General features: G+C 37.7%; 1 protein-coding gene across 1 annotated transcript in view; it reads right to left on the bottom strand.

Annotated features, from left to right (window-relative positions):
- Window positions 1–23,577, bottom strand: part of IMPG1 (interphotoreceptor matrix proteoglycan 1) — a 129,692-nt gene that overhangs the window by 75,066 nt on the left and 31,049 nt on the right. Inside the window, exons 3-10 of the mRNA XM_055329616.1 lie at window positions 21,840–22,006; window positions 21,543–21,571; window positions 17,215–17,279; window positions 16,535–16,614; window positions 11,187–11,339; window positions 5,926–5,984; window positions 2,193–2,213; window positions 355–610 (exon numbers count right to left, since the gene is read on the bottom strand). Of these exons, the coding sequence (XP_055185591.1) occupies window positions 355–610; window positions 2,193–2,213; window positions 5,926–5,984; window positions 11,187–11,339; window positions 16,535–16,614; window positions 17,215–17,279; window positions 21,543–21,571; window positions 21,840–22,006 (830 nt within the window). The remainder of the gene's footprint in view (window positions 1–354; window positions 611–2,192; window positions 2,214–5,925; window positions 5,985–11,186; window positions 11,340–16,534; window positions 16,615–17,214; window positions 17,280–21,542; window positions 21,572–21,839; window positions 22,007–23,577) is intronic.

A 23,577-nucleotide genomic window follows, 5' to 3' on the forward strand; every position in this document is an offset into this window, starting at 1 on the left:
CTGGGACTCAACCAATTTGCTAGGTGAGGGAATATGTTTGGGTTATACCAATGCAAAAGGACTGTTCATGGGTGCTTCTTTCCATCTGGACTCCACTGGATGACTGTAGTTGAACTGCTGAACTGAAACTCTGGGCTTCTCCTAGACCTATTCTTGATGTGAAGTATCAACCAATGGCTCATCAAATGAGACACAGGTTGGAGTGAGGAAAGAGAACTGACACTATTCATGATGTGCCTGTCACAGAAATGATTGACTCTATAAGGCCCAAGTTGAAATGACGGTGACCATGGGACATTCACACCTCCTAACGTCATTGTCAGAATGAGGGTAACACCAGAATTATGAAATTACCAACTGACCATCAGTGAACTGAATTGTTTCCACATTCAAGGATTTGTCTTCCTCTAGTGCTCGGCTGATCAGCTTTTTGAGGTCTAAAGCTGTGAGATAGATTTCTGGTTGCTTGTCCTCCTCCATCATTCCTTGAGGGACTCCTTCACTCTCAATTTTGTTGGAATCAAAAGACAGGTGGTCACTTGCAGGTCTTTTTACTTCTGCACTGTCTCTCGTAAAGATGGCCATAACTCGTGTCTCTACGGAGCTTGAACTATAGACAGCAGAGGACACATACCATCCAAACCCATTGTTACATGCTTTATAAGGAGAGTCATAATGGTGCTACAAAGATTCCAGACAGCTTCATCCTCTTTCCTGATGGGCACTTAAAGAATATCCCACTTTACAACTCGTTTAAATGTTTATCAGAAATTTGAAATTTGAATTGATGTATATTTTAGTTGTTAGATAGAATGTCAGGATGAAGGTTAAGTCCAGCTTGAAGACTGGATATTAACTGAATCAAGTGATCACAGATTTTTTTACTTTATTCTTTATGAAAAAGCATTAATTTTCAAGAGATGCTATTATTCACCAGTGTTTTTGGTGCTATTATTCACCAGTTTTATAAGTAAAGTCATGAAGTTCCAATCAGCAAGAAGGATGAATCGTCCTTTTATCTACAAATAGCCTTCTTTAGGAAGGTCTATGAAATAGCAGCATAGGATACAGCAGTGGGACAGTAGTATGTAGATATTGTAACCAAGTCAAAGCTTTGATTCTTAAGGTTATTTCTCTTCTACTTCTTTCAAGACGTATTTTTAAAGATTTTATTTATTTATTTATTTATTTATTTATTTATTTATTTGAGAGAGAGAGAGAGAGGTAGAGGGAGAAGCAGGCTCCATGCAGGCAGCCTGACGTGGGACTCACTTCCAGGTCTCCAGGATCATGCCCTGGGCTGAAGGCGGCACTAAACTGCTAAGCCACTGGGGTTGCCCTCAAGACATATTTTTTAATTAAAAAACAAAATTGTAAATCAAACATAATTTTTTCTCTCAAGCTGTTTTTAAGGTAACATCTTAGAAGAAAGGTATGAGAAAAAAAGGGAAGTAGTATATGCTTAGCCATATTTATTATCATATTTATTGATTAAATGCCTTTTTGCATATAAGAATGAAATAGGATTCTCTAAAACTCTTTTTTCTAGGATCAGGTTCACCTTTTAGTTTATGCCATAAATCCACACAAAGGGATGCAAAAGAGTTTTAAAGGCCACAGGAACTGATAACGTGTACTCTTGGCAGTTCTTTGGGCCACATAATCAGTCAGAGTCTACAGTTCATTATTTCACTAGTCAATTATAGAAGCCAAAGCTGGATTCTTATTACTGAGCTCTCCAAGGTATAGTGGGCTCTGTCCCAATTCAAACTGACCTTGGAATTAAGGAGCAAATTAGTTTCTCTGCCTTATTCCAGACTAAGGTTGGCTGCTTATACAAGTGTGCATTCTGACAGACAATTTCCTATCACAAATGGAATTTAAGAAGTTGTTAAAACATGCTTGCTTCACAGAAATATGTTTTTGGTTTTCTAATTAGATTTTGAGTTTTGCAGAATACACTTTGATCAAATCATTGTTTACCTACTTATCTCACGTAGTGATTTTGACTTAAGAATTTTTTTGTACTGCAGAATAACTGATCAATTCCTCTTATTTAAGAAAGACACCAATAAAAGACATTGGCTTATCTTAGACTTTATATGTAAAAATTATTTGTAAAATATCAGCATATAAATTTGGGGGGCGGGAGGAGGTACTACATGTCAAAACATTAGAAAAGTCCAAATTACCCATCTCTTCTTTTCTTTGGTCTTCATTTCATCATATGCAATGGGAACATGCAAGGGAGAGAGAATTTTTATGAAATTTATTAAGACATTTACTAAATCATTTCACATACCAGAGAGAAAGGGGGAGGGGAGAGAGAGAGAGAGAGGAGAGAGAGAGAGAGAGAGAGAGAGAGAGAGATTTTTTTCCCATTGTTTCCCATGTTTGCCCAGAGCTTTGAAGGAAATACATTAACTGCCATCAGAATTTGAATGGGAATTTTGAGAGTCATATGAAACTCAGGAATAAACAGAATTATATGATGTTTCTGATTAGGGTTCAGACTTAGTTCAAAGGTTGTATGTACTTTTGGTTCTCTTTGTTAAACTCTTTGATTTCTTCATATTCTTCCCAAAGAGGAGGCATATATATCCTATACATCTTACATTTTGGGTGGTGCTGGTGCCAGGAAGTTTTTTAAGAAAGTATTTTATAAATGAATTTCTCTCCTTCTGAATAGCATTAAATGATTAATTTAATCCTGAAGGTAATTTATCTGAGACTGGTTGCTGGAGCTGGTGTATATTGTTGACTGATTATTTTTCAAATTTCTTTAATCAGTAAGCCTTGAAGGAATGGTGCAATTCATCATAGAACAGGTTGCAAGAAAAATAAACACCTGTTTACTGAGTGGGTGGTCCTCACCAGGCAGTTTATATGCATCCTAATTTAATCTTTTCAACAACACGGTGGTCCCCATTTTACAGAAAATAGAACACACACACACACACACAGAGGGGAAGTTTTTGGTTGGAAGGTGCAGAACCAGGATTCAAGCCCTGTCCTGCTTGACTTCAAGCCTGGGCCCATTTGCCATGCCACCATTTGGAGGCCATTTGGTCATCAAACTGACAGATATATTTTGGACTCCTCTGGACATATATATGAATTTAGTTTATAATTATATTCAGTTTTTATATATTATAACTATATTCAGTTTTCTTGTTTTACATTTCAGATGATATTTGTTGACAAAGACATTCTACACATGTGATGGGATTTGTGTTGCTCTTTCTGCCTGGGGTATGAATTTATTTGAATTTCATTCCTTGATAAAATAAGACTGAAATAAACTTTGCTACTACTTTCCTTCTGTAGAAGCAGGGGAGAATCTATGACTATCTAACTGGGCTGCTCTCTGGGAGGGACTTCTTTCTGTACCAACTACACATTCATATAGGGCCTGCCTCCTGCTTCTTTCAGCAGCAGCTTGTAGTTTGGAGAGAGGCAGGGCACCCTGAGCCAAGACCCTAGTCCTGCTCTTTAAAAAAAAATTATTGCATTGCAATATAATTGTCATGAAACAAACTGCACATGTTGATGGTGTACAATTTGATAAGTTTGACACCATACACCTGTGAAACCATTACCACAATAGAATTAATTCCTCCCAAAGGTTTACTCATGACTCTTTGAAATCCTTCTCTCCTATCCATTCTGTCTCACCCTCCCCAAGCAACTACTGGTCTGTTTTCTGTTATTATAGATTAGTTTGTGTGTTCCAGAGTTACATATAAATGGAGTCATAATATGGTCTTTTTCTTCTGGTTTCTTTCACTCAACCTAGCTATTTTGCAATGTACCTATATTGTTGTGTATTCTAATAGTTCCTTCCTCTGCTAAGTAGTAGACTACAGTAACAATATTCTACAATTTGTGTTATCTATTGCTCTGTAGATGGACATTTGGGTTGTTTCCAGTCCTTGTCTATTCCAAATAAAGGTGCTGTGGACTTTGTGTGAATCAGTCTTTGAAAGAGTATGCCCTCTTACCAGATTAAATGATTGTTAATAGTTTCCCATATTTGTTTTAAAAGATAAAGTAGTATTTAAAGTAGATATTTTTCTGTTTATACTTATAATTGTGTTAATAATAGAAGTTCTCACAACTTCCAGCTGTGTTGGGAGAATCAAATGAGGTCACTGATAAAAAACGTACTTATTAAATTGTAGATCAGGTTTCATACCAATGAGCTGACATAAAGACATTATCAGGAGACTCATAGGTTTTTAGGGGGTCTGGCTCCATGAGAAAGTGATTTCCTTCATACTAAGTTTACTTTACAATATTCTGAGCATTGTTAGTTATGATTAAAAGCTTGCCACACTCATAAGCATATTGTTTATAGTATTCAGGGTCAAAATATTTTCTGGTAGACTAAATATTCATTCCATGATGGAAATCATGGAGAATATATGGTCAAATTTATTTTATATGCATCTTTGGTAGAAATAAGAATAAAGTCTTATAGAGATAAACACATGGAAAAGATGCAGCTTCAGTGGATACACTATTTTTACCTTGCAAAATTTCATCATCCTAGCATTTTGTTTTCTTCTAAAATAGATTTTTTTTATTATTAGTTTTTCATTTATTTGAAGGGAGGGCATAATGAACAATTTGAACATTCACCAAGAGGACTGTTCCTATCATTTCCTTCAGCTTTAAATTAAACATCTGCTCTTTAGCTGCAGTGGTTTGTCTAGAAGACCTTGCCATCTATGCAGAATATTCTACTATCACCTTTTATTTCTTTCTAATCCATCTGATTTCACATGGAATATTGTGGAACAGCATCTTGAAATAAAGAAAAATGAGTCTGCTGTGGTACATATTAAGGGTTTCATCTTTTATAACTTTCACTTTTCAATATTTTCTTTCTCTAGAGTCAGACAAATCAGAGGGGCCTGATAGCTTTGGAAAGAAAAAAAACCATGGAGCTTGCCCAGAAGCGATTCTTCGTGAGCATGGAAACTTGCTCTGGGCACCCTCTAGATTTCAGACAACAATGGAGGGGCCAGATAGTCCTTTGAGGGAGGCCTTTTCTACCCACTTTACAAATCCCCCCTGGGGCAGGGGCTCTCATTCAGGCAAGCCAAGGCTGACGGATTCCCGGTGGTACATTAAAAAAAAAAAATCATATTATGACCCGGCCTGTAGATGTTTTGAATGAGAACTTAGAAGATGCAAAGCTTGCCAAAAATCATGAACCCCCCCAGATTAGAGTGTTGAGATGCTAATGGATATAGGCCTGCCTGTAGGAAAGCCATTGGAAGATAACTGAACCCTGTTTTAGCATGGCACCATTCTTTGATTTCATTCCCTTTATTTAAAATTATAATTTAATAATTTTTGCACAGTAATGCATTTTGCACAGTTCATCTGTCAAAATAATAAAAGGAGTATTTTGGGAAGTGTTGCTTCCACCTCTATCCCTTTGTACCCCTTCAACTTCCTTATCCCCAAAGGTACTATTTTTTATTAGTTTCACCTCCTTCTCCAGGGTCTGCCTGATTTGTTTAAACGATGATGATATTTAGCATTCAACAGGGAATCAAGCAATCAGACACCAAGGTAACTAATTGCCACTTTTTTTGACCTGTCACTACTGAGGTGTTCTCCTAAGAGATTTGTTAATAACATTGCCAAGGACAGCAGATGAGTTCTCTGCAGAGAGTAGTATTTCTGACTCCAAAGGGAGGAAGGAATACACCTCCTGTGTTATCCCTTAAAAAATCACGTAGAGTCATGTTCTAATTAGACAATTCCTTTATCTGAAATGTATTCAGTTTTCAGGATTGGCAGGGCTAAACAACTAGGGGGAAAGGAACCTTATAATCCTCATGACACTGCTTTTAAAAGAGGATAGGGAGAAAGTAATTTAAAAATTGAGAAAAGTCCGATTCTCTTACTTACCTAAATCCTAGCACATGGATTTCTTTGAATCCTGGAAGTTTCTTAAATACCTTTTGCATCTGCAAAAAGAAAGAAGTTTATGAAACACTCTTTGGATCTACTGGTTCAGATCTTACGTAACTGAAAAAGCCTAAACACTTTTGATGAGTTTGGGGAAAAACATGTAAATGGAAAATTGAAGCAACTATTGAGGCCAAACTCTTTGTTGTTAGTTATTTCTGAAACCCAGAGGAAAGTGTTTTGGTATTTATTTAAAAGCTTCAATTGGTGGGGGAGGGGTGCGTGGGTGGCTCAGTTGGTTAAACATCTGCTCTTGATTTCTGCTCACATTATAACCTCAGGGTCGGGGGATGGAGCCCTACATTGGCTCCATATGCTGGGCATCGAACCTGCTTAAGATTTTCTCTCTCTCCCTCTGCCCCTTCCCACACTCTCTTACTCTTACTCTCTTTTTAAAAAAAAAAGAAAGAAAGAAAAAGAAAAGCTGCAATTGGGTAATTCTGATCTGCTTTAATGGTTACTTTACATAGAATATGAAATAACTTTAAGGTGGCACTTGGAAGAAACTTTTTTGGCTACAGTATTTTTATTTATAGACAGAATAACTATTACATTTTCTGAGTTGAATTAAACTATTTGGAAAATATAATGTTAAAGATGTTACTAAAATAAAAATGGCTGTTGTATCTAGATAAAATGGTACAAGCAGACTCTAATGGTTAGATTCACTTGTAGATTTATTCGGACTTTACAATAAATTTTCTTAATTAGTATGACCTTGCTAATGAGGCATATTATTAGAATATTTTACAATTGCTATACTTAATTACTCCTGACCCACTATAGTATGGCTTCTGCCTCTGATTCGCCCAGGAGGGAGGGTTTTCTCCAGGCTGTTGCCTCTTGACTCTCTCCAAATCCAGTGGCATTTTCTGTTTCTCTTCCACAGTGTGGCTTTTTTTTTTTTTAATGGCTCTTCTTCCATGTTAAGGATCAATTTCTAAGTGACTTCTCAGTGCCATTCTGTGACTACATTTTTATTTCCCGTTTTAATCTTTCCATATCTGTTGTTCTAAAAATCCCTTGATGGGCTCCACTGCCTATTGAAGAAGGCCCAGTTCTTTAATAAGAATTCTTTTAAGACCGTCCACAATCTACCTCCTCCATTCCCCAAGTACTTTTATCATTTTCTCTTCCTGCTATCATTACCCACTTGGGCAATATTGTATCCTCTAGTCACACTAAATGTCTATCTCTCCTCAAATACAACATGTACTTCCTCCAGACTTCTATGACTTTTTTCCCCATTAGCCCAAGATGCAACTTCTACCTTTTGATTTTTGACTGCCCACTCTTACATCTTCCAAAGCCAGCCAGCTCAAACACATTTATAATTGAAAAGCATCTGTAGAGCTCTGAAGTCAGGCTCAATTATTTCTTCTCCCTAGACCTCCCTAGAATTTGTTACAGTATGCCCCATAAAACAGCCTATGAGCTACATGATGTCTCCCCTCACTGAGATTATCCTCCTTGGGCTCATGGACCATGTCTTATTTATTCATCTTCATCTCTCCCTCTCCCAATACCTAGTGGGTCATCATCCACATACTAGGGACTCAGCAAATTTTGTTTAATTGCCTTGAGTGCCGCTCTTCATTCTCTAAACTCATCGACATGCCACTGCATTGTCACTGTATCTAAAATTACTGCTGACTCTACATTATCTATGCCAAGGACTAGGGCAGTGATGCACAGATAATCTCCAAATCACTTACACTGGGCTTTGAAATGCACCATCGATTTCTTTTTCTAGCAGACTGCTTTACCTCCTAAATCATATTTTCTTGCACCAATGTTAAAAATAGTTTTCATCCCCTGAGCATGTAGTAACTACAGTGATGAAGGTTGCCCCCCCACCCCCAGCTTTCAGGTGATGAGGTAGCTGTGTAGGTTTGAGTTTAAATATTGGTTCTGCTACTTTCTAGCTGTAAGATCTTGAGTTTACTGCTTAGACTCTCTGAATCTGATCTCCTTGGCCAAAAAAAGGGATAACGGTACTTATTTTGTAAGGCTCCTATAAGAAATAACTAATAAGTGCCTGACACACAATGGGCAAAGAGTTGATGATATTGCATTATTGATTTACTTAGTCTCTATCTCTCCAATTGGATTACTATATCCTTGATAGCCCAATTTTCTTTTACTTCCTCTTTGGTCACATACCATGGAGCCTGACAAAAGCAGAGCAAGCCTTCAATCACTTGTTTTTGAAAGACTCAATGAGAGGAAGGACAGGATGAGGGCCCCCATTGGGGTCAGGTGCAGGGAGCCTGAGTAATGAGTTTCTGTGCCTCCACTACCACCCCCACCACAGGCTTAACAGACTAGGAGTTTAGGTTATGTGAAGCTGGTCTTTATTATGACAACAGGAAGGAAGGAGCTGTGTGCGTGCTTCATGTCTTTTCTGGCCTCCTGTGACAAATAGCTTTGGGGCCACAAGGCATTTGTCATGCCATTCCAGTAACAACACCTGGGACTGAATGTTTTAGTGTGAGCAGCAGTTTCTAGAGCGGAAGTTTCAGACCCTGACTTGTTCCTCTTTCTTGTCCAGGATATCAGAGTTGCTGTTATACGGATGAAAATAATCAATCAAGCACAGACTTCCATAGAAGCCCACAGCTATAGCATGGGTAGCAGAGAACATCTCCAAGGAGAGCTATCCTCCCCTCCAGGAGTGCTCCACAGCACTGGCTCTGGTGGAGGGGAATTTCGCTTATTGTCCATGTCCTCTCTGTGAACCTGCCTGTGATTGATTAAGAGTCAGCTCTGCTTAGGAGGGTGCAGAAGGCATCTAGGGAGGAGATGACAAAGGCCTTCAGTTAATTCTGCTAAATAATCTTCTGGGGACCTTCCAATCATGGAGTGCTAACCACTAAATTGCTAATTAAGTGCCCAGTTAACCTTATTAATAATACTAAATGCACAGGGGCCTCCCTGATCTTGCTGGAATGTATGTTAACGGGGCTATAAAAAGGCACCCGTGTTGAGTTCTCATGAATGTTTGCACAGGAGAAAGCATTCACACAACAACTAAGCATTCCTTTTGACATTTGTATTAAATTGCTCATTAGGTTTATTGTGGAAATTAAATTACTGCAAAGCACTGTCCATTAATTCCTGATTAGGCTTGAATGGCTGTGCTAATGCAAGTATGGGCTGTGGTGGAGCTGGTAAGTTATGTGTTGGCAGGCTGCTAGGTAGTCTGGATTGCTCAGGAACCTGGAAAGGGAACAGATGCTCTAAGCAGAGGGGCTCCATTTCAGAGAAGTCAGTGACCATGCAGAGGAACTAGCAGGACTAATGTGGTGGGGCTCCTGAACAAGACCAAGTAACACATAGCCTTTTGGCTAATACAGTTTTCAGAGTGTAGAATGGGCATGTTTATTTGATGATGATACAAAAATCTGTGCCTCATATATATTTATTCAGGAAAAATAGGAAGTATAGCATCATGGATATGAACAGGGGTTTTGGTGCCAGGCCGTTTGGGTTTGAATCTTGGCTAACTATCCAATTTTGAAGATATTCTGACTATACTAGGAATTTTTCTGACAAGATCAAAGAACAAATAGAATGTTAACAGACTATTCTTTAATTCATTTGATCTAATAATCATGTCTAAGTACTGCTCTGATTCATAAACACCCCATATTGATGCTTTCTCTTATCAAGTTTGTAGAAATGATTCTGTACATTTTATTTACTGAAAACTGGTGCAGGAAGAGGTTGGAGGCTTAAAGTTTTTGCTTATTCATCTTCTTTCCAGTTGAGAGGAGGTAAGCATTGAATTCTCCACATAGAAAGGGAATAAAGGGGAAAGGAGAAAAAATAAGTGGGAAATATCAGAAAGGGAGACAAAACATGGGAGACTCCTAACTCTGGGAAACGAACTAGGGTGGTGGAAGGGGAGGAGGATGGGGGTTGGGGGTGACTGGGTGGCGGGCACTGAGGTGGGCACTTGACGGGATGAGCACTGGGTGTTATTCTGTATGTTGGCAAATTGAACACCAATAAAAAAATAAATTTATTATTAAAAAAAAAGAATTCTCCACATATGAGAAGTAGGGGCTTATGGGTTCCCTGGCCATGCTGTGTGAGATGCTTGGGATAGCCATAAATAAAGTTCATGGTTATGTTGTCTTGTGAATGCATCTATTTTCGGTTGCATTTCTACAACTCCTGAGTAGTTAACTGCATCCCAAACTCCGTATTAGGAGCTAAGTCTTCAGAGATAAAGAAACCCTTCCTGTCCTCAAGGGAACACCCAGAACCTGGAGGTAATGAAGATGTTGGGTGAAGATGGGGGAAAGGAGACAACAAAGGCCATGGACATGTAAGCAAATAATCTCAAGACAGGGTGATAAATGTTGTGACAGCAACGGGCACTGTATGTTAGCTCAGAGGATTGATACTGAACCCAGGATGGGTAGAGAGGACTTCCCCTGAATGAGTTGGTAAAATGAAACCCACTGCAGATAGCTTATGGAAAAGCTAAAGGTGAGAAGAGATTTCTAAGCAGTTGTACCTCTGTGCAAAGGAGGGGGAGTAGCTAGTGTTAAGATGAGGCTGGAAAGGAAGGCAGGACTCTTAGCACGGCCTAGAAATGCGACCTGTCAGCACAGTAGTTTGGATTCATCCTGCAGGAAATGAAGAGGCAGGCGGAGGTGATGATGGTCATAGACAGAAAAGACATCTTGGGGCAGCTCCTAAGTTTAGTGGCTGGCATGGACAACATAACTGCCTTTTACTATCACCCATGAAAAATATCATGGTTTCAAATTGCATCAAACTGCAAAAGTAGAAATATTATGTGAGACTAATACGGGTTAAAAAAATATTTCAAACCAGCATATTAAAAAAAACAGCATATTCCTTGGTTGGTTCTTACATGAACACTTTAGATGTATAGACTATGTGCTTAATGACTTTCAGTTAAAGGAGATTTAAAAACCTACTAGTATTTAAAGAAGCCCTAAATGTAAGTGACTTTTAAGATAGAGAAGCTGGAATAGAAATACTTTTCTAGAGATCCAGGTGCTCTAACATTTTGGACCTATTACAGTTTTTTATATCTTTCTAATGGTTAAAAATCAATGCTTAATTATAAAAAGTTGGAACTATCAGCTCAAAGAGTTTAGCTGCTGGCTCTCAGATTCTGAATCATGACTTAGGCTGTGGTTGTGTGGGGTGGGTTCACTTACCTGGAGTTGAGACTTTTCTGCTAGCTCCTGATAATATGGGGACTGTGAGTCAGTGAGCTCTGCCTTAAACCTCTGGTTTGTCAGAGTGATGCTCAGCTCTACCTTCTGCTCCAGTGGGCCCTCAGATATCTTAGTGGATTCTACTTTACTTTCCTAAATTAAAAAAATAAAGGATCATCTATTAGCATAAACCAAAAGCATATGGTAATATTAAATAATATATATTGCTATTGTCTCAAGAAGTAGATTATGAAAGCTCAAGTGCTTTTAGAATTAAAATCCTATTAACTAGAAGTGTCCTCTGAATTTTATTGACAAAGTACCAAAGCGCCAATGAGTTAACTATTTAGGATCCTTGAAAACACTGTAGTTTTATGACTATGTGCTTTCCATGAAAGCATTTACACACACACATATATATATACACACACATATAATTCATATATATTGCCAGAGCATCACTGGGATTGTACCACATTCTTGTGTAACTTTATGAATACTCTTTGATGAGGACCAGATTATACAAAATAACCTAAGGATGCTGAGATATTACTTAATATATTCATTTTAAGATAAGAGCCTAGACTGGTTTAATGAGACCATTTGTACTTAAACTTCACATTGAAGCTAGTTAGCAAGCACTTACAGGTCAAGAGATGGTTTGAAATATCTCTCAAAAGGAATGGCATATTTGGACCACCTTTGGTAGCATGTGGCTTAAAAGAGAAGCACTTTTCTGAGGATCTGGATTTGACCTCTGATCACAAGGGCCAGGGGTCATCCTTCTTGCCCTCTGGACTGTGAACAGGAAGGAGTGTCTCACCGCTCTGAATTCACCTGGGCTCCCTGGGTACAGAGCAAGCCTAGAGCTGGGTTTCAAACTTGAGGTTTGACAAATTTTCAGTATTGGGTACCCAGATAATCATGAAATCTGAACAGCTTTCTTAAAAGAGTAAAACACATATCTGTAGAAAATTGACTATCTTTGGTAATGTACATATTCTCTTATTAGTGAAAATAGAGCTGTGGAAGCAGAAAGAAGAGACCAACCAATAGAAAATGACATGCGGGACAAATCTCATGTAGTTTCTCCTCATTTCTTATCACAAACTCCTCTCTTCCATGGGCAGTGGACAGCAGCACAGCCTCTAACTTTAATTGGGCACATGGAGGATGTAGATTCACACTTGCCAAACTACTGATGTTTGTTTAACAAAAAGATTTCTTTCTTTTTCTTTCTTTCTTTCTTTCTTTCTTTCTTTCTTTCTTTCTTTCTTTCTCATTCATTCATTCATTCATTCATTCATTGAGATAACACACATTAAGCATCTGTAAGGGTATAGAACAGTGCTAGGACCTATGGGAAGTTAAAAGAAAAATATCCTCAGTAATACTCTATTACCTATGGGATAAAAATCTAAACTTTTTTCCTGACACACAAGGCTCTCCACAATCTGACTCTAATCTGAACAATTTTATTTATTTTTTATTAAATTTTTTTTCTTTTTGTTATTAAACTTCTGAGTAGGCCCAGGTAGAAAATCTTATTCTTAAAAAAGTTTTTATTTTAATTGCAGTTAGCTAACATACAATGTTATATTAGTTTCAGGTATAGAATATAATGAGTCAACACTTCCATACAGCAGCCGGCGCTCATCATGACAAGTGCCCTTCTTCATCCCCATCACCTATTTCACCCATTCCCCCCTACCACTTCCTCCCTGGTAACCCTCAATTTGTTCTGTATAGCTAACAGTCTGTTTCTTGGTTTCTCTCTTTCTTTCTTTTTCCCTTTTCTGATTTGTTTTGTGTCTTAAATTCCACATGGAAATGAAATCATATGGTATTTTCCTTTCTCTGACTGACTTATTATCACTTAGTATTATGCTCTCCAGCTCCATCCACATCCTTGCAAATGGCAAGATTTCGTTCTTTTTTATGGCTAAATAATATTCCATTGTATATACATACCACATCTTCTTTATTCATTCATCAGCTGATAGATATTTGGGCTGTTTCCATATTTTGGCTATTGTAAATAATGCTGCTGTAAACATAGGGGTACCTGTATCTCTATGAATTAGTGTTTTTGTATTATTTGGGTAAATTCCCAGGGGTGTAATTACTGGATCATAGGTTAGCTCTATTGTCAACTTTTTGAGGAAACTCCATACTGTTCTACAGAGTGGCTGCACTAGTTTGCATTCCCACCAATGGTGCAAAGAGGGTTCCTTTTTCTCCACATCCTTGCCAACACCGTTATTTCTTAAGTTGCTGATTTTAGCCATTCTGACAAGTGTGAGGTGACATCTCATAGTTTTGTTTTGCATTTGTCTGATGGTAAGCGATGATGAACATTGTTTCATATGTCTCCTGGCCATCTGTATGTCTTCTTTGGAAAAAGTGTTTATTCATATCCTCTGACCCTATTTATTTATTTATTTATTTTTTGAATCTGACCCTTTTTAAATTGGATTATTTGTTTTTGGGGTGTTGACTTTTTATAAGTTCTTTATATATTTGGGTACTAACCCTTTATGATATATACCATTTACAAATATCTTCTCCCATCCCATAGGCTGCCTTTTAGTTTTATTGATTATTTTCTTTGCTGTGTAGACGTCTTTTATTTTGATGTAGTCCCAGTAGTTTATTTTTGCTTTTATTTCCTTTGCCTTAGGAGACATATCTAGAAATAAGTTGCTAAGGCCGATGTCAAAGAGGTTACTGTCTGTATTCCCTTCTAGGATTTTTATAGTATCTTGTCTCACATTTAGGTCTTTCATCCACTTTAAATTTATTTTTATGTATGGTGTAAGAAAAATGGTCCAATTTCTTTCTTTCGCATGCTGCTGTCCAGTTTTCCCAACACTATTTGTGAAGAGACTGTCCTTTTCCCATTGGATATTCTCTCCTATTTTGATGAAGATTAGTTGACTATATAGTGTGGGTGTATCTCTGGGTTTTCTATTCAGTTCCATTGATCTACATGTTTATTTTTGTGCCAGTTACCATACTGTATTGATTACTACAGCTTTGTAATATAACTTGAAGTCTGGAATTGTGATGCCCCCAGCTTTGCTTTTCTTTGTCAAGATTGCTTTGACTATTTGTTTTTTTTTGTGGGTCCACACAAATTTTATGATAGTTTGTTCCAGCTCTGTGAAAAATACTATTTTGATAGGGATTGCACTAAATGTGTAAATTGCTTCAGGTAGTATAGATGTTTTAAGAGTATTTATTTTTCCAACCCATGAGCATGGAATGCCCTTCTATGTCTTTGTGTCATATTCAGTTTCTTTCATCAGTATTTTATAGTTTTCAGAGTACAGGTTTTTCACCTCTTTGTTTGGGTTTATTCCTAGATATCTTATTATTTTTGGTGCAATTCTAAATGGAATTGTTGCTGTTTGAACAATTTTAGTCTGTGTCATTTCTCCCTGCGTTGACTATCAGATAGCTTATTCACTGTTGATGAGATAGCACATTGCTTGTGCTAGTCTCCTGACTGGAGACTCACCTCACTGCTCCCCATGCTGACCTCCAGCACTAAAACATATGGGGACACACACACACACACACACACACACACATTTTTTTACTTCCTACTAATATTTGATGGTTCATTTAAAATAATATTTCCTCTGATCATTTAGGGTAGAAATCTTTGCCTCCTCTAATGTCTTGTAGCAAAGAATAATATTTGAATTTTTCATTTAATACCTATGCCATATTCACATAGAGTCTTTTTATGTGCTAATCTTGTCAACCCACATGTAATCTCCTGAATCCAGTATTATTCATTAAATCTCCCAAAGTTTAAAAAAAATGTGGCCACTTATGCACAAAACTCTTTGTGAACATTCATGACTAGAGGTTACATACTTTGCAACCTGTCCTGGTCTACCATTCTGTTCCATTCTATACATTTGTCATCTTCAAGTACAGCATTTAAATTATTTTTGTTGTACTTATTTGCATTATACAATAACACAAATATTGAAGGCAGGAAGTGTGTCTTAGGATCTTTGGCACATATCCCAATGCCTGGCACATCAGAGGATTTTAGTAAAACATTTGCTGAACAAAAGTGATGGGTGCAGGTGGTAAAAAGGTTAAGAGGAGAATGTGATGAATATGGAATGAGATGTTCAGGGGATATTTACTGCAGAAGGGGGGGCCTATATTAGATTTTGAAGAATATGGGATATAAGTAATATGAGAAAAGAGAAGGTGAACTGAAGTCATCTTTGAAATTTTATAGTGAATAAGTTTAATCTCAATAATTTTTTCCAACAGTACTTTTGACTGTTCATGGAATAGTAATTTTGAGAAAAATGGAACATTTTAATTCTTTGTTCATAGCAGTAGTTCCAGCAAATCCACAGCTATCTGGCCTATAGGCCAGATAGAATGGCCAGCAGGGTTCTCATCCCCGAATTTTCATGCAGAGCTGGTGAGACTGAATTTCTTGCTCTCATCACCTAGGGGAGGTTCTCAGGAGAGGAAAGGCTAGTGAAGTCTTGCAGACCACAGGGAAGTTAGGGAAGTTATGGTTGCAGTGGCACTGTTAGAGGAGATTCAGGCTCTGATGTGTCACCCCTATACCCCTGCCCCCTTGTGAATTTGCTTCCCACTTCTGCTGCCACAATCTTGTCACTCCAGAGTAGAGGGAACAGAGATTCCTGGCTTCAGCAACAAGTGTTTGGCTCAAAGATTTTGGAGTGGTTAAAATGGCCCCCTTCTTGGATAACCACTATTAAATTCTGTAACATATCCTCTCCTCTTTCAGGCCTTTTCACACAAAGATAGCATTGTGGTCAGTGCTCCTCTTTGCCTTGAGAACACTGTTTTTATTTTCACCCATTTGACACAAAGGATTTCAGTCATTTTGATATTTGTCTGACCTATTCACGCTGGCGATGACTGAAAGCAATACTTTTTCCCTTACTGTCATCATAAGATTACACTTGGTGGAGAAGGAACTTGACTGATTGATTGATAGGCTTATTCATTCATTTATTCTAGCGTTTGGTGAATACCTGCTGTATACAAGCTTCTGTTAGGTACTGGGGGAAAAGGTGCCCCTGCCTTCCTGGAGTTTATAATTAAGTTGCTTCTTGCAATTCTTCCCACCTTATTCTAGCTTTCAATCTATTTTTTTTCCTCAGTCCCTAGGAGAAGGAAGAATACTGAATAGGATGAAGTCACTGACTCTTAATTGGAATGATAAAAAAAAGCAGCACTAGTAATATTAAAAGGCCAGTTCACCCATTCTCTTTTCTTGTGTTACTAATAAAATAATAACAGGCATGGAAAAAGCTAGATTGACTCTCAGAACTCCTTACTATTGTAGGCATCTTGGTGTCATTGAGGAGTGTGTCATCGAGAGTGAGAGGGAAGGGTCCAAGAGAGACACTGACAGCATCTGTGGAAATGAAAAACATCACAGGCACAAAAATGAGATTGGAGAGGTTTACATTAGAACAAGGTCAAAATTTCATATACTTTTTCTGTCATTCTGGAGTTTACAGGTGTTTCTCTCTTACCTCATTTTTTAAAAATGTCGTATAAATATGTTCTTGGGAAAATATAACTCAAACTTTTGATCCTAATTGAATTCTCCATTCTTCTCTTCTAGGTGCTGTCCTAGTTTGGTGCAATTCTAGATATATTACAGTTAAATGGTTTTGCCAGTGTGATCTAGTTAATTTTTCCATTTGTGACTACATAAAGGATGCCAGACAGATATTTATCTTGAATTAACTTGTTTGAACATATTGGTAATGATTGTCTCCAAATTGTAGGGTAATAAGTGATTTGGTTTTACGTTTATTCTTTTCTAGATTTTCCAAGTTTTATACAATGCATTTAAATTATTTTATAAAGCTAGAAATATCTGTTAGTTTTGAGAAAGTATATTGTAAATCTTGTCAACTTCAATTAAGGATTGCTTTTTAAATAATATACTTCCATGATCATTTGAATTAAGGTTCAGGAGCAGGTAAATGAGAAGATCTAAGCTTACCTGTAGAAAACACAGGGGTCTCATCAGGCTCTCCTAATGTCTCCTCTGTAGATATTTCATCTTTTCTACACCACAGCAGAAAAAAAAAGAAGAGGTGGTAAAAAAGGAGCTTGATAACTATAAGGGAAATGCATTTACTTTTCCTATACTCAATAGACTTAAAAGTTAGAGAAAAGTCCTTTAAAACTAGGTTTTCCTATTTTTTCATTATAGAAGTAAACTTTAAATGTACTTTCATTAAAGAAAAATTCAAACAACCCCTGAAAATAGTTATGTTTGATTCCAGGGTTTTCCTTAAGCATCTTTCATGTGGTCCTGGGGAGCATTTTCATTGTAAGCAAAACTGGTCTTTGGGGTTTGATGTTTCATAGTCCCATTGTGCTTGCACTCATGTCCTCGACATCAAAGATAATTGCATGACATGATTTACGGCTGAATGTTCTTGCTAAACTCTTGGATCCTCAAACCTGCAAATCCAGAGAGTCCTTAAGTTTATTTACTAAAGTAACTCTGGTGGTTATAGTAATAGGATAGAGGGAGATTTCTGGATAATGCAGGTATATTAAATCCCTATTTTGGACACAACCATTGCCTGCTACAGATATGGGTAGGTTTGCAGTGCCATGCAGTGGCATTCTGGAAGATATCTAAGGGCAAATCCAAGGGTATGGTTATAGTTGTCTGCATACAATGTTGGCCCATTCTGTCAAGCTTTATGTAGAAAGGAGTAGCAGTAGTGATATCTTTTGAAGCTCACTGAAAGATTTGTTACTATAAGCTATTAGGTCTTATAACTTGTGTCTGTATTAGTACAATATAGTCATAGTTGACATATATATATATATATTTTTAAATCAGATGAGTTTTTCTTTTTTAAAGATTATTTATTTATTTATTTATTTATTTATTTATTTATTTATTTGAGAGAGAGAGAGAGAGAGAGAGAGAGAGGCAGAGACACAGGCAGAGGGAGAAGCAGGCTCCATGAAGGGAGCTTGCCCTGGGACTCAATCCCGGGTCTCCAGGATCACACTCTGGGCTGCAGGTGGCACTAAACTGCTGCACCACTGGGGCTGCCCTGACCAATATATTTGATCCAATTTTCTGTGACTCATGATGATGGGAAGACCATCATCCCTCTGCAGTGTGGAGTCTGTAGAGTCTCTGTGCTGTAGAGTCATCTAGATTGGCTATAAACAGTGGGACTATCTACATATGTATTTCTAACATACAAAATTTTGCCAAAGTCCTAATAGAGGGAATATACAAAATGTTATTCGTTGGCCTAGCATGGACTTTGACCAACCAGAAGAGATGTAAACATGGAGGACTGTATTGGTGCACACAGACTAAATATAAATACAGACTGTTTTGGAATTAGGTATACTTGTTTGTTTCTGCTAGTTTTATGCTATATGCTTAAGAAATAGTTTTTATGGATATCATATTTATAGAGCTCTCATATCAAACATTACAGCATTTTTGATTTAAATAATTTTCCTTTTTTTCACTTTAGAGAAACTTTGTTTATAGTAAGATCTCTTTTCTATCATAACTTTGATATTTTTGTTTCATTCTGCTGTAAGAAAAGACCACAACCAAGAGGAATAGTTATTAAAGTGCTGGCTATGGTATTGGTTACAAGTCAATAGCCCACTTTGTGCAGGACACTGTTTCAGATGCTATTTCTTCATCCTTTGCTACTGGGTGTGATTCTGCCACTATAATGGCAATCTAGACCATCACTCAGAAGTTATAATTTGGGAAGCTGAGACACTGGGTTCTTTCACTGGCTTTTATTTTTAAGTCATTTGAAAGTGGCAGATTTATGGGCTACTCAGGTGAGAATATTTTCTGTTTTGTCTTTCTAGAAATGTTTGAAATAACAGGCCTGCCTGCTTTCCTTCCTTCCTTCCTTCCTTCCTTCCTTCCTTCCTTCCTTCCTTCCTTCCTTCCTTCCCAACTCAGTAATCATAGTTAATGTAAAATGTTTGTCTCTTTCTCCTTAGGAATTCTTTCTAGCAATGTTGGTAGACACAGGAGTGGGTGGGATGATTCTTTTTCTTTCTATTTCTGTCTTGGGTAACTGTTTCCTGTAATTTTTAATGTTTTTCCATCAAATCTTGGTACATTCTGTTGGATTTTTTTCTTGGATGGATGGCCTCTGCTTTACTTTTTTTTTTTTTTTGAAATGGAGGAGTATCATCCTATAGTTAAATCAGAAAAGTGAATATCTCTGTGTCATGTGAACAAAGTTAATACTCTAGTACTAAGATTTTCCTCAATTACATTATTTCTTCTGGTAACAATTTTTAAGAATTTCTAAAGAGCGGCTCAGTAGAAGTATCAATTAACAAAATATATGAGGACTTTGCTCAGGTCTGTGGTGGTGGGTGGAGAGATATAAAACAGTTCCTGCTCTTGAGGAGTTTAAATTCTTACAGGAAAATAGCGCAAAGCAGTATTAAATAAAAATCTAAGTGCCAAAAAGTACAAAGTTCAAAGCAGGAAGATATTGCTGCAGGCTCAAACAGGTGTGAAGACATCATGGGATCCAGGTGGGACTCCACTAGGAGCTTCAAGGAGAGTAGGCTTTGGATAGGTAACATGGAAAAGCAGGTTCTTCTGGGCAAGATGGAAAGGTTAGGGGTCAGAGTCCAGATGAGTAGGGTTTGGTTGGTGTGCAGTAAGGAATGGCATGGTGGCCACAGTGTATCATGGGTAATAGAGGCAAATTTGGCAAGGTCAGGGGTGAAAGGCCTCAGTTGATTAGTTTGGCCTCTGCCTCAATGAAGGTCCTGGCAGGACACAGATGACTCACTCATTGTGGGGTAATTTGAACAAAGTTTATAAAAGGGATTACTGGGGCATCTGGGTGGCTCAGTGGTTGAGCATCTCTCTTTGGCTCAAGGTGTGATCCTGGTGTCCCAAGATTGAGTCCTGCATTAGGCTCCCCATAGGGAGCCTGTTTCTCCCTCTGCCTCTTTCTGTCTCTCGTGAATAAATAAATGAAAACTTAAAAAAAAAAGGGGGATACTTACTAAATTGTGGGAAGGGTAAAAGAGCAACCACAAGGCCGAGTGCAGTACTCAGGGGTGGGTAATAGTGGGATCTTCAAACCACCCTTTGTTTAGGAGAGGTGAGAGAATAGGGCACTTACCATGAACCCGAGACAGAGAAGGATCTGTGGAAAGGCTGCCTGACAGGAGCTGAGATGAAACTGAAGGATGACAACAGCCCTCAAAGACTTTGCAAGTTGGTTGTGAGGGGAGGTGATAAATTCACTCACCTCATCCTATCCTCTGTCTCTGATCTCGTGCTCCCCTCCAGCTGGCCCTATCTGGGAGTCAGGGCAAAGGATATGAGTGGTTTTATCCTTACCACCCAGCCTTCTGTACACAAGAGCATGAGGGGACTAGTGAGCAGAGGATATTCAGAAGGGTAAAAGGAAGATGTGGGAATCTTTTGAAAGTCATTGAACAGGGCTCAATGTAAGAAAAGGAACTTTTCAGACTTATTAATCCAGCAGCAGTTATGCAAGTTAAGGAGGGGAAGAGGTTAGAGGCAGGGAAATCCATTAGGGAGATCATATTTGACATTTTTCACAGTGTAAATTAGTAAGGTCCTAGAAGAGGTTGTTGGCAAAGGGAATAGAAATGAAGGAATAAATGTGAAAAGCATTATAAAGACTTGTCAGTAATTCATAGAGCCAAATTTGTGTCTCTCTTAGTATTATCTTCAGATTTAGATTTCTAAATGCTATAAATGTATATAATTTGTGTTTAGAATTTGTTTCTGTTCTTTAATCATTTTATCTAATGTACTTTTCCTTGCCTTTTTCTCATTTTGATTCTTATTTGATATTCAGTTCTTGTTGAGAGTATAGCCCAGTGCTTCGGTAATTTGGTTTGAGAAATACTAATGCTTTACAGAATACCAAATGAGAGTTCAAAATGCATGTTACTTTCTGATTGTATTAGTATTTTCCTGACGTAATGAATAGTTTATCATAAATTCTAAAGTCAAACTATTTTAATTGTTCTATATCTTATAAGTGAAAATACACATTAGATACTTAACACATAGAAATGAATCCATTTTATCTGCAAACATAGTGCCAACATCTATCTCAATCGTTAGGGTCTATCCATGATCCCTTTATATACTCATTTATCTTTAGCACAATATATGCATAATTTGTCTGTCAGAATAACCTACACAGATCTCAGTGCTGACATAATATCCTAAAGGCACAATAGCTCAGTCTCACTCCATTATATGATCTTTCAAAAGTCAAGTGCATGCTGCACTCTATTTTGGGTACTTACCTCTCAGGGAAGTGTCTCTGTTTTAGTCTCTGCAGAAAGATAAAAAGTAATTTTACCAGGGTAAAATGTCAGCTGAAGAGGTAAAGTCTATTTTCATCCTCTTTTCCCTTTAACTTCACTTCAATCAGCCTGTACAATGCTATTTTGCAAAAATAAAAGTCTTGTAGGCCTTATCAGTTATCTCTAAGCATTTCTTCAACTAATCCTTATGCAGTGGAAACAAATTTGAAAGGGGCAGGGACTGGAGGCCTTGGAGCTATTTGAGCAGTGTTCCAAACGTACAGCATTTAGACTCACCTGCTGAAGAAGATCAAGGTGCTCCTGGGAGTTGCTGAAATTTTTTCCAATGTCGAAAAGGCAGAAAGTCTCCTGCTGGCAGATGCTGACCCAGTCCTGGTATTCCCCTGGGTCAGGGATGCGATCCAGAAAGATCCGATATGCTTCCCACACTACTTCCTGACACACTACAATGCAGCACCATTAGGAACAGAAAATGGTCACATCCTAAGACAATCCCTGTTTCCCAGCCTAAGCATCATTTCAGACCATGGAGAGCTCTTTTATGGCTTATGTGGGCATGCTGATTTATAGCCCACAGAAATTAATTCATTTAACAAATATATATTGAATCCCTGTCTATGTTATAGAGAAAAATAAAAGAAGGAAGATAAGGGATATGAGAGAGAGAGAGAGAGAGAGAGAGAGAGAGAGAGAGAGAGAGAGAGAGAGATTGAGTGTGTGTGTGTGTGTGTGTGTGTGTGCGCAGTTTAAAATAGGGCAGTTGAGGAAGGCCTCACTATAAAGGTGACTTTTAAGCAGAATGGAGCAGAATGGAGCCTTCTCCATACTCAAGGCTGGAGAATGCTCTGAACATTGAAGGAACAGCAAAGAGGTCAGTGTGACCACAGCAAGGATGAGAGTAAAAGAGGATAAAGACAGAAAGATGAGGGGAACAGGGACTGTGTAGGGCTTTGTGGACCAATAATCTTCATACTGGGGCATAGGTGCCTGGCTATATTTAAAGACTTTCCAAGGGATAAATAGGCACATAGACAATTTAAAGAGAATCAATATCTAGGTCCCATTTTCCTATCATGCTTTTCTAAAGTCAGCCTGCCTGAGCACACACCTTTCCTTTTCTCCTTTCCCTTTGGCCAGCATCCTTTCCCCATTCATCCTTTTCCTAATCTTACTGTGGCACGGTGCCTTTAGGTTGCCACACAATGGGATGATGTGAAATAGCAGTGTGGAGGTTAAGAAAGCAAGTGAACTCAGTTGAGGGGTAACGTGTTTTTGCAACAGGGTGCTTTCTGATTTGTTGTTTTCAACATATTAGAAGAAGTCCTAATGGAGTTGACAGGTGACAGCATTAAAAATAATGACAGATCATGAGTGATTATTAGCATATAATGCCAAAGCAACTTAAAGCATAAAGATATTACTATAACAAAACTCCCATCTGTTTCCATTTATTTACATAACATGTTTTCTCAGTATTTAAGTGAGATGCTTAGGGATAAAATTGATCCTAAATCCTGTCTCATTGTGGCAATATATAATATGAATAATAGGTAATGGTACATGAACTAATATCAGGAATGACACCAAAGCAACTCCATCCATCCAGAGGCTGAAGCTAATGACAATTAAGCTACAGGCTGTTCATTTAAACTGGACTCTTCCAAAGTCTCGTTCCTAATTTTGTATGTATAAACATTAGTACCCACAAAACGGGGGTATCAATATCTGATCTTATATCTGTTAATATAAATTTACTTAAGTTTTTTGTTAAATTTGTATCTGTTTTAATCAGTTATATATTAAAAGTAAATGCAACTGGACCTAGAAAAAATTTCTTTGTACACATAAAGCCTACAGTAACAGGAAATAGATAAAATCTATAAATCAAATTTATATATGTATTTTTGTTACTAAGAAGTATGTAAGAATAACCAATAGCAGACTTTCAAGTATGAAATAAATTACATTAAGGTAGGGCCTTGAGGGCAGCCCAGGTGTCTCAGTGGTTTAGCGC

This window comes from Nyctereutes procyonoides, unplaced genomic scaffold (genome assembly GCF_905146905.1).
Source record: "Nyctereutes procyonoides isolate TBG_1078 unplaced genomic scaffold, NYPRO_anot_genome, whole genome shotgun sequence".
Taxonomy (NCBI): domain Eukaryota; kingdom Metazoa; phylum Chordata; class Mammalia; order Carnivora; family Canidae; genus Nyctereutes; species Nyctereutes procyonoides.